The 11,941-nt window shown below is 46.3% G+C and overlaps 1 protein-coding gene across 1 annotated transcript in view; it reads left to right on the forward strand.

Moving 5' to 3' along the window:
* The window catches only part of LOC143035173 (multidrug resistance-associated protein 1-like), a 56,194-nt gene that overhangs the window by 23,260 nt on the left and 20,993 nt on the right, over nucleotides 1-11,941 (forward strand). The window contains exons 11-21 of the mRNA XM_076201836.1: nucleotides 158-309; nucleotides 816-953; nucleotides 1,049-1,195; nucleotides 2,094-2,178; nucleotides 2,385-2,734; nucleotides 3,061-3,237; nucleotides 4,516-4,683; nucleotides 5,724-5,898; nucleotides 6,478-6,589; nucleotides 8,784-8,934; nucleotides 9,331-9,417. Of these exons, the coding sequence (XP_076057951.1) occupies nucleotides 158-309; nucleotides 816-953; nucleotides 1,049-1,195; nucleotides 2,094-2,178; nucleotides 2,385-2,734; nucleotides 3,061-3,237; nucleotides 4,516-4,683; nucleotides 5,724-5,898; nucleotides 6,478-6,589; nucleotides 8,784-8,934; nucleotides 9,331-9,417 (1,742 nt within the window). The remainder of the gene's footprint in view (nucleotides 1-157; nucleotides 310-815; nucleotides 954-1,048; nucleotides 1,196-2,093; nucleotides 2,179-2,384; nucleotides 2,735-3,060; nucleotides 3,238-4,515; nucleotides 4,684-5,723; nucleotides 5,899-6,477; nucleotides 6,590-8,783; nucleotides 8,935-9,330; nucleotides 9,418-11,941) is intronic.

Here is an 11,941-nt window from a genome sequence, read left to right on the forward strand (position 1 = left end):
GGGAGACAATTCTAAATGACGTTCCTCTCGCAGAATCATCACAACTATTAACAATGTCGTCTGATCTCCCTCCGGTAAGTCCTCCTTTTCTTCTTGGCCGCCACCGTTTATCCCCACTCATCCTCTTCCATGTCTGCGGCTTCCTCTCTGCGTGCAGGCACGGCTGTGCTGGCTAGCATCGCCGTCATCGTCGTCCTGTTCCCGATCAATTTCTTCCTGACCAATAAGCTACGCGAACTTCAGTCCAAGCAAATGAAGATCAAAGACAGGCGGGTCAAGCTCACCAATGAGATCATCAGTGGCATCAAGGTACCGTAGATAGCGCTCTCTCTCCCTCCCACCCTCTCTCTCTCTTACTTTCTCTAGCCCTCCTATGTCTTTCACTCTCCCATATTCTCTTTCTGCCTGTCTGTCCCTTGTAATATTTATTCCTCTTTTCTTTCAAAACTATCAGCAAAGGCACCAATGTGTTCAGTGAGGCTTGTACTCCTCCCCTCCAACCATTCTTCACCTATTGTCGTAGTAATAGATGTAAGTGTGACAAATTCAGGTTTAAGAAGAAAATAGGCAAGGACTGGTTTACCAACAGAGTGGTTAACGAAAGGAATGGAATTAGTTATCATGTAGTTAGTGAGTGCTGAAGCCATTGGTTGTTTTAAGAGAAGATGAGATAACTTTAGCAATAGGGATGACGGGTGGTAATGGTGATGGAACTGCCTAGTGTAGGTCTTATGGTCTCTTGCAGTCTCCTTCATTCTCATGTTCTTATCTATCTATCTTTTTATGCATTTGTGTATCTATCCCTCTGTGTTCAGGTGTTGAAGATGTATGCGTGGGAAACGTCGTTCGAAGAGCGGATTTCCCAGATCCGGAAGGAGGAGGTGCGCTGTCTGAAGAAGGGAGCCGTCATCTCGGCTCTCGCCCACTTCTTCTGGCTCACCACGCCTTATTTGGTGAGTTCCTCAGTTCAGCATCTCTCTCTCTCTCTCTCTCTCTCTCTCTCTTTTCCTTCCTCCTTCTAAAAATAATTTTCCTCTTCCTTGTACAGATAGCGTTGGCGTCGTTCACTGCCTACATACTCGAATCTGAGGAGAACGTGTTGGATGCGAAGACGGCCTTCGTGGCCGTGTCCCTCTTCAACATTGCCCAGTTCCCCCTCGCCGAGATCCCCTTCGTCATCGCCCAGATCGTCATGGTAAGACCCGGAGTCTATTCCTGTAGCAGTAGGAACCCCATCACTCAGCCCATCCGACCCGACCCTGACCCCTCCCACCTTGGCTGTCGGGGGCATAATGATATTTTACTTGGTGCAGCTAAGCAGTTTTATTCAGTTGAGAGAAACGCAACAGAGCAGGGATGGGGTTCGCCTGGATCAACTTCATCCGTATACAGGGTGGCACCTTTGCTTTCTCTCTGCCATTTGTCAGATGGTTTGGTTCATCTCCGTGTCACCCACCTTCTGGTAGCAAAGGGCCTCGGGTAAGTAACGTAGGCAAGGGGGTTGATATGAAAGTTTGATGTTGGCTTGCAAGGAACGAGAGATTCAACTCCTCCGCGACCAAGAAGATGTCACGCAGATGCCCTGGCGCGCCGCCCGCCAGGATTAGAAAGTGCCACGGAAAGGGACGGAAAGGGAACGGGGAAGTGAAAATGAAAAGTGGCAGGAGTAGCTATTATGGAGGCGGATGGACAGGATTCGGTTGAAAGTGTAACAGAGAGAGAGAGAGAGAGAGAGAGAGAGACAGACAGACAGACAGACGAAAATTGTGGGTAATTAGAAATATATCCCCATGGAAAAGGGGACGGGGTGCAGTGAAGAGCAAAGTGGAGCCGATGCGCCAGTATGAGAGTGGGGCAAGGCACCATCCACTGGGATAGGTACACATGTACAAAAAGCCCACCACACATCCAGTACACCAATCCTTTTCAGAAAGCATATCTGTGAAACTAGTCAGGAATAAACTCAGAGGATGTGTTTATTGTGTGTTTGTGTGTATCTAAGTATGCATTTGCATATTGTATGTGTAAATAGATCTTCAGTTAAATTCTATTCTTGACTATGTGCCGAACGACTATTTTTCCTTTTCATGCAGGGTGGGATTTCGCTGAAGAGGATCAACGCCTTCATGGACAGTGAGGAGTTGAGTGATACTGCTGTCCTCCGGGACAACAAGCTTGGTGGGTTACCAGAGAGAACGTTTCCTAATTAACCACAAGGATATTTCCCTCATTGGGTCTCTCCTCAATGTTGGAAGTGGTCCCATGGGTATAGTCAATTAGAAGTATTTTTATGATAGGTCATGTATAAGTTGACCTAACGTGTGCACGTATCTGTGATTATTTTGCGTTGAGTGACTTATTCGTTAAGATTTGTTCACTTCAAGATGCTGCCGTACGTATACGAGATGGCCAGTTTACGTGGGGCGGGGAGGCTGCCCGAAGACCAAAAGAAGGGCAGACGAAGAGTCAGAAATCTGCCAAAAAGAAGCAGAAGATGAAGCAACAGGAAGGGGCGCCGGAGGAGCTGGAGAGCCTCCAGGAGGACGGGACAGGCGACGGCGGAGGCCCTGCAGAGCAAGTGAGGGCGGAGCCGTGGAGGCTGAGCGGCGTCGACGTGCAGTTACCGGCGGGGTCGCTGACGGCGGTGGTGGGAAGCGTGGGCAGCGGAAAGTCGTCCCTGGTGGCAGCCATGCTCGGCGAAATGACAGCAGAACGAGGAAGCGTCGTGTTCAACGTAAGTGGATGATCTATTCGCGTTTTCCACCTTCCGCTGTTTCTTTTAATCCTGACTCGCATTTATTGGGAGGGAATGGGTTCTAGCCTCTCTCGCACTAAAACGGTTTCAGCACAGGATCGGCATGGCAACAGGAGACGCGGACCAGTGACCTTGTTTTCCTTTGTCCAGTGCCCACTCACTCCAGCCAACTCCACAAAATGATTTCACTGACCTGTGACCCGCGGACTGACCAGGTGTCCGTGGGCGGTTTCCTGGGGTGGGGCAGCGGTTACAGGAGAAGTCACGAGGGTTTGTTGGACTAATTCTCTCTTCTCCTTGGACAGGGACGCGTGGCTTACGTGGCGCAACAGGCTTGGCTCCAGAACGCCACCCTGCAGGAGAACATCACGTGGGGGCGGTCCATGGACCAGGCCAGGTACCAGGAGATCATCGACGCCTGCGCCCTGCAGCCGGACATCGACGTCCTTCCGGGAGGAGACCAGGTCGAGATCGGAGAGAAGGTAGGGCGCGAGGGGAGTGGGGGAAGTCCCGGCCTTCCTCCTGTAAACCCCTCTCACTTCTTCGGTCGTTGTTCTCACGTGAGTCGGGGCCGTAGGGGGTGTCATCTATTTCCCTACTACTGGGGGAAGCCGGGTAGTGTGGCAAAGTATTTAATGAGGCTTCAGCCATGCATAGTGAAGGGAGCTGATTCCAGCCAATCAGAGTCGGGTGTGATGGAACGAGCTAACGTCATGGCGGTGGCCCAATGAAAACGGTCGTGACTGTTCATTCTATCTTGGCGGGATTTTGTATCATCATATTTCTGCCAACGCAAGACGATTCCATTGAGCTGAGGGAACATCACCCCAGGGTGACGGGTGGAGCGAGCAGGTTATCCAATCGATTGTATGCATTATGAATCAGGTTGCTTGTGAGCAAGTATAGACCAAGAAAGACGGAGAGAGGGAGCATTCAATAGAGATAGAAATAGAGGCTGTCGTCAGCCAGTTTTATTCAGGTGATGGGGTGGGGGTTAAACCCCGGAATTGAATGGGATCTTGGTTGATTAAAAGACCATTTGGTTTCAGATTTAGACATGACTTGGTAGAATCGTATTAGTTTATATATTTCCCGATTTCAGTATAATGTTACCTAACCCAACCTAATTTAAATTACTCATAGGGATTTACGCCGTTTACAAAGAATGGGCATGTGTGTCTATTAAGCATTTTTAAAGGTTGTTATTGTGCAATCAGGAATAACAGATTGAACGGCGAAGGAGTGCACGGATGCCTCTAAACACCGGGCAATATCTAAAACAAACTTTGTAAAGGGCGTTGCCAAGTTGGAGGTTTGCTAGACGTGGATGAAAATGTAGGTGGATCTAAAAAAGATACAGGGAGATTATGAATATTGTGTAGTTGTTTGTTTACTTACATGCGAGTGACTCAAAGTCGTAAGAATTTGATACTAAAGGCGTGACCTCATTGATGACGTCTAGTCGCGCCAGTCTCCTTGGCTCCGCCCTCGTGACGTCATGTCGCATTTGTTTTGAGGCCCACTGGTTAGCCCCGCCTTCTATTATTGGAGTCCTTTGGTAGCAGAAGGAATGATTCTTAAGGCTTTCTGAGCCGTCGTGACATCATGTCTCGTTCATTGTCCTGTCACCTTGATAACTCCGTCCCACGTTGACCACGTCCGTTGAACGGAAGGGATGGGGAAAGACGTCCTCTCCGCTCAGAACGGGTCGTTTTCAGCTCATCCCTTCCATTTGAATATAACTGGCTTTGTCCGTGCAGGGTATCAACTTGAGTGGTGGACAGAAGCAGCGAGTCGCTTTGGCTCGGGCGGCCTACAGTGGCGCCGACATCCTTCTCCTCGACGACCCTCTGAGTGCCGTCGATTCGCACGTGGCCAAACACATCTTCGACCGAGTCGTGGGTCCCGCCGGGCTTCTCAAAGGAAAGGTGAGTGACGTGGCTGCAGTCATGGAGGAGAAGGGGTGAAAGACACACACACACACACACACACACACACACACACACACACACACACACACACACACACACACACACACACACACACACACACACACACACACACACACACACACACGCACGCACTCACACACACACGCAAACACACACACACACACACGCACACACACACACACACACACACACACACACAGACACACACACACACACACGTACGCACGCACACGCACACGAACACGCGCACTCACACACACACTCAAACACACACACAAACACACACACACACTCAAACACACACACACACACACACACACACACACACACACACACACACACACACACACACACACACACACACACACACACACACACACACACACACACACACACTAACACACACACATACGCGCGCGCGCACACTCATTTAATCATTTATGGATAGATTGGGAGTAAACAGTCGAAGTTGACAAAGATATATTATGGCCAATCCGGAGACCGCGTGCCAGCCTCTCGGGGTTGCGCCTCCATATGGATCTCAGAAAGGGAAGTTGATCGGTTTTGAAGATTGGCGCCTACCATTGGGCCTATATGCATGTGGGTGTGCCTGCGTATTTGTATGTGTGTGTGTGCGTGCGTGCGTGTGCGTGTGTGTGTGTGTGTGAATGTGCGTGCATATAGTATACATATAATGCAACTGTGATGAGGCACGCATAGAATATACACAATATATTTCATTACCAATAACTTGATTAAATATTTTTTCTTTCTGTCGTGTTTGGTTCCCAAGTGACCTTGATTCTTAGCCTGAACCTTCCGCACTGGGCAGGCGGCAGTTTCCTTTTCCCTCCTTAAGCCTCCGTCGCCAGGCGATTTCATTCATCCCTTCCCCCTCCTTAAATGGTTCTGGAGTTTACGAACTTGGGAGTTTACGGTCGCATGAATTTACGGTCTTGGGAGTTCGGTGAATGACGACCCAGGTCAACTCATCCTCTGCTGACTTGTTGTCGCAGACTCGGGTGCTGGTAACGAACGCCGTGACCTTCCTGCCGAAGATGGACCACGTCATCGTCCTGCAGGAGGGACGCCTGGTCGAGCAAGGGACCTACTCCCAGCTTATCGCCCGAGGGGGAGACTTCGCCCAGTTCCTCATTCAGCACCTGAAAGACGACGGCAACGATGACGAAGGTAAGACGGGCGGGTAGGCGGGTTCAGTGCTCTTCCTGCTGTGACCGAGGGGGTGAGGACAGAGCCCTCACCTTTCCTCGCCTCCACTTGGAGCGCAGTCCCGAGGGCTGTCACTAGGTTCCCGGGCAGGCTCTGAAAAGAGAACCGTATATGCGCGACCCTGTGGCTTCACACTCCTTAATCAGTTTAAGCTGCTGTTGAAATTCGGCCGGCATGTAAGATGATGTTTGATATAACGAAACCGATCTGTAGCGAGTGTCAGTGCTTCTTATTCCACCCAGCGCCAGAAATTATTTCAGTCGTTCCTGCGGCGCGGCACTTGGTCGTTAAGACGCGTGGCCGCAGATCCAGATAGGGCTCTTCCTTAGAGGTGTGGGGTGGCGCTTTCGTCTTATTCTGGTCAACGCCAGGCGATTTCAGTCATATCTGTGGCACACACACCACTCACCCTCGGTAGAACGGCTGTCAACTAAAAGAGCTAACAGCAATCTGAGTTACGAGTTTACGCACTTGCAGTTAACAGCAAAACATAAAACGGTGTATGGCTCTGAAGCACGAATTCGAATTTCGCCCTTACAGAACTGGAGGAGATGGTCGAGCAGCTTCAGGGATGTACGGGTGGCGACCAGCTCATCCGACAACTGAGTTCTCCGGGTGAGGACGAGGCTGCGCACGAGGGGTCCAAAGACATGTGAGTAGACTGAAGTCGGATTTCAGTATTTCTGTAATACGATTGGTCTTGGCTCATTCATTACCATTGGACGCTAATTTAGGGGCCGTCTCTCGGCTGAATATCACACACATACACATGTCGCACCCCCCTGTTTTATGTTCTAAATTGGTGTGGTCGCTGGCCAGAACAGGGAAAGATACGAACATGTGTAAATGAAATAGTTTTAGCTCATCTCAGGAATGGTGGTTTTGAATGAGACCATCTCTCCTTTTATATGAATCTATTTATGTTTTTGCTTTGCTTTGCTTTGCTTTGCTTTGCACTTTGTGAATTTGAATAGTGTTAGTGTACAGAGTGTGGGAGGCTGAACATAGATTTTTAGATACAGACCTTATATATGGTTCTCCGGGCCGCAGTCTTAACTTTGACTAGTTTTAGACTGACTTCTCTTTGCTTGATAGCTTAAGACGAAACATCTGAAAGGGCTAAAGCTCCTCCTTCAGGGTGAAGCCATTCGCCTACCGCATCTATGATTGGCTAAGTTCATTTCTGTATATATGTTGACCAATAGCATAAGGACTCAGACACGCCCCTTCGGGGACATCTGGGCCTCACTGAATAGACCCTTGTTCATTGAGGGTCAGTGGTGCCACGCAATACATTAGTTCCATATAAGAAAAGCCTTACCCCAACAAGAATTTAATGATGTTATAGGTTCGCGTGCGACGCTAGCGTACGATGTTAGTATCTAGTATCCTCTAGTATTCTTCTAGTATCATCGCCAGAACAACGTGGTGATGTTTCGTCATCAAACCAATCACCACGCACAAATACATACAGAATCACATACACACACGCGCGCGCGCGGCGCGCATTTTTACGTGCAGATGAGCCAACTCTTTGAATAGCCCATGAGAAAATATAGCCTTGCAAAAACCACAAACAAGCCAGGTAAAATAGCTGGAGAGGAGATATAGTACTACGAGTCTAGCCCCTTCTCTATATAATACAATTAGGTATTTATACACATAGGTACACACTGCACACATGCATACTTACATATACATGTATGTATATACATATATGCATAAGTATATATATATATAGATATAATATATATATATGTATATATACATATATATACATACACATATATATGTACATATATATGTATATATATATACATATATATATATATATATATATATGTTTGTATGTACATTATATATATATATATATATATATATATATATATATATATATATATACATATTATGCAGGAAGGACCCACTATTGGAAATGAAAAGGAAACTAAGAAGAAAGTTAAATTTCTATATTTTTGCTAATAGCTTTAGCCCTCAGGGAAGTACAAGATGCAAGAATTGTTTAAGACTTAAATACTGTTAAGATGAAAGAGGGGAAGGAACATGGGTAGATGACGGGCAACATTCCGTCACTCAGGGTGGGGTCAGAAAGAAGAGGGGTGCGAGGTCAGAAGGGGTAGGGGCGTGAGGTCAGAGGGGCGAGGAGTACGGGGACGGAAGTTGGGGAGGGGGGGGAGAAGCGGGGTCAGGAGGGTGAAAATTCTTAACCAAACGACTCACAGCTGGACGTGCGATTATGCCCGGAGACCAATGTATAGACATAATTTCACGTCTAACCGTTAGTAGTTTGGTTTAGAATCTTCACCCTCCTAATCCACAGTCAAAGATTCTAAATCTGAAGCCAAAATCATGGTCGGTTTCATTAATAAAAGACGAACAACAACATATATGTGTGTATATATATATATATATATATATATATATATATAATATATATATGATATACATGTATATATATATGTATATATATGTATATATATATATATATATATATATATATATATATATATATATAATTTGTTCGTCCTTCATTGATAAAGACGGTCATATACATATAGATATATACATACATACATACATACATACATGCATGCATATACATATACATATGAGTGGAAAAGGTGGTAGGAAAACATGGGTTGGATCTGGAGCAGTGTATGACTGACGTTTCGACTACGAGTCCTCTTCGTCGAAATGTCCGCAAAACAGTGTTCCTGATCCAACCCGTGTTTTCCCACCACATTTTCCACCCAACTGTCTCACCTTCGAACAAGATATACGTGTACATATACACATATCATAAATATGTCCTCATTTGTTGTATACAGCTCAAGCCCGGCACAGCAGCGCACAAGACGGAGAGTCCGGACCAAGAGTGAGACCAGCCAAGTGTCGGGTAAGGAAGCGCCCGCCGCCGCCGTCCCCGACAATGCAGAGAACGCCAATCTGATTGAAGAGGAGACGTACCAACATGGGAAGGTATGAAGGACTTCTGGGCTGAAGAGGGTCTCTATAGGCCATAAGCCCATTTTAGCGTGGGGGCCCTCTCATTAACTACATACTCAATCTCTTGTATGAATATAGATCATTCCACTAAATATATGAAGCATGTGGTGTACAGTTGATGGCAGTTCTATCTGTTACGGTGGTTTTTGTTTTATGCCAGATATCATATCCGTGCGTATACATTATGATCTGGGGTCACTGCCGTTATCAGGTCATAGAATATCAACGACAACGGTGAAGTAACAGCTAGTGCACACTTTGATCCTTCCTTTGTAAACAATTGCACTGTGGCCTCACGGAACACCACGTAACTGCAGTCCCTGTGAGAGTTCATTGCCGGAGTAATGCGACCGTTTTTCTCTTCGTCAGATGCCGTGGAAGGTCTACGGGTTCTACGCACGCGCCGTGGGCGTCCTCTGGCTTATCGCACCAATGACCCTCTTCGTTCTTGCGCAGGTCAGTCATTGACATAATTAATTGCTGACGTCATCGGCCATTGGCGTGATCCGTCACTGGCCATTCTGAATCAGTCAGGGACCCGTGACGGGTACATGATGTGGTGGTCCTGCAAGATGGATGGCAGAGAGAATCGTTTCCCTGGTCCCCTTTTTCAAAAACTAGTCAACAGCCCTCACCTTCATCTGGCGGTGCAGCGTCCAGAAGGGTTAACACTTGGTCCCCGGACCGGACCCATGATCTCCCTTCTTATCAGCTTGAAATGTATTTTCTTCCACCTTTTCACACATGGAGAGCTGACAAGTGGCGACTGCTCCATCCCTTTACTACTTTCAACCGGTGGCATAGAAACAATCCCACACTAATGCAACACAGGAAAAAAGTCATCCGAAATTTCTAGCCAAAGAGGCAACTATGAGGGCCTGAGGACCGTTGCCAGCTTCTGCGGGGCTGCAGATATTCAGTCAGTGAACTCGAGGCAACACTTAATATCATATTATTCAACTATCCTCATAATTGTGGGTCAGTCATTTTGCCAGTCAGTCATTCAGTCACTGGGTTGGTGAGTAAAGCAGACATTTAACACGTCAGCTAGTTGATGTTAGTGTTATCAGGTAGTCCACTACTACTACTACAACTACTACTTCTACTTTTTTATATAAAACTACCTCAGTCCTCATGGAACTGTGTGGTGAAACCAGTCAGGATCTGTCTCCTACAGACATAGTTTATTGGCCTCTCTTTCGCCAATGACTGTGGTCGACTATCTTTTTATATTTCACACTATTTAACTTTAGTGAAGCCTAGTATAGAAGTTCATTTATCTTACTTTCTACTACAGTCTGCTCAAAATTCTCATTTCGGAAGTGGGACAACTACTACTACTGTTTTTGTACTATTTTACATTAATGAAATCTAATACAAAAGTTCATATATCCTACTTTTTACTACATTCTGTTCAAAATTGAGGTCTTGTATTTGTGCTCATCTAGGAGGTGGGGACCTGGTACTTGCCAGACATAGGAAAGCTGCTCTTAAGAGTGAGAATGATAGTCTACATCTCATCCACGCCACAATACTGTTCTTTGGTTGTTGATTCTTTTCTACCATCACCTCTGCTAGACGAGCGTAGAATGTCTTTGCGCTTGGACCCATTATTCCTGAAGTCGTGAAAGTTATCAGAGTGAATGAACCCTGATCTACATTCTTTATACACTCCTTGTACATTTTCTCATTCTAATTTCGGGAGTGGGACGCCTCAATAGTAAGGTTATTGGAACAGGGGGCCATTGGATCAAATATTCATATGTCAAAGAAGGCCAGTTAACACCGTGTCCAGAAAAATCTTATGCTGACGTCCACTCGTGCTCCATCTGATGTGTCGGAAGTGCGGTGTCTGAAGTTCTCCCTTCCTAGGGGAGTATTGTTGGTTCAGTGGTCACAGGTTTGCATACCTCCCGAAGCATTTGGGCAGTGAAATCCCTTATCTCGTCATATTTCATGCAGATGTATCCACCCTGCTTGTATATTATCGTTTGATTTGGATCAAACTGTCTGTCTAACAGCCTGTTAGGCAGCCTTTCTAATGGCCATCCATACCTCAAGGCAATGGCATCCGTGAGTTCTCACTTGTTTCGGTCAAATCCTTTGCCCTGATTGGTAGTACTGTCAGCCAATTGGACGCCCCATCTTCCTGTACCATTCTTTTCATATGATTCGATAGTTGACCTAATAAGGTGCGAAGCTCCTCCTTCCCTGCCCTTTGATATGTTTCTTCTAATTTCTCTAATTTCATCCGACTTGGTCTTTTTCTGTTGATCTTGTGACACGGTGTTGTTTGTCAGGGAGGACATGAGTTTCAGGGAGTTTTTGGTGTTCTATGGTGGCAAGGTTCAGCGGGTTTGAGATGCCTAGCCCTCCCATTCTTGGTAAAAGTTTGATTAGTTTTCTTTCCTGTTCATTTGGTATCCGTTGGTTAGTGATGGCCGGAATTAGCTCACTTCTGATGGTTTCTTCAAGAGGACTTAATAATTTGGTGATTTTCTGTACCGCCCTTAAGATGTAATTCCATATATGAATGTGACATATGCCACCTGCAGTTCAATCTTTACAAAGTTGTCTAGTAGCCTAATTTCCACCACCCATTCATTAATTCTGTCTTTGATATATTGTTTTTGGATTCAGGACCGATTACTGTACCGAGATGTTTTTATCTCTCCTTAGTTATCTTCACTTCACCATCTTTAAAGATATATATATATTTTTTTTTATCTCAAAGTAACCTGGCTTCACTATGAGGACAGGTTTCTTTGCATTCGGGATATAACTCAAATGCAGACCGTGTGTTTACACCAGATCCCCTCATTTCCTTACATCCGCAAGTTTCCCTACCTCTGTGAAATCATTCGCATTTGCCACCTGTTTAACCCGGGTGTCTTCAATTTGTATCCTCTGCTGCAGGTGCATAAGACCAAGCACGTACATGGCCATGGTCACCGAGTTTCCCTGAGTATTACCTTCCGAT

This window comes from Oratosquilla oratoria, chromosome 18 (assembly GCF_046742065.1).
Source record: "Oratosquilla oratoria isolate Oo_2021 chromosome 18, ASM4674206v1, whole genome shotgun sequence".
Lineage (NCBI taxonomy): Eukaryota > Metazoa > Arthropoda > Malacostraca > Stomatopoda > Squillidae > Oratosquilla > Oratosquilla oratoria.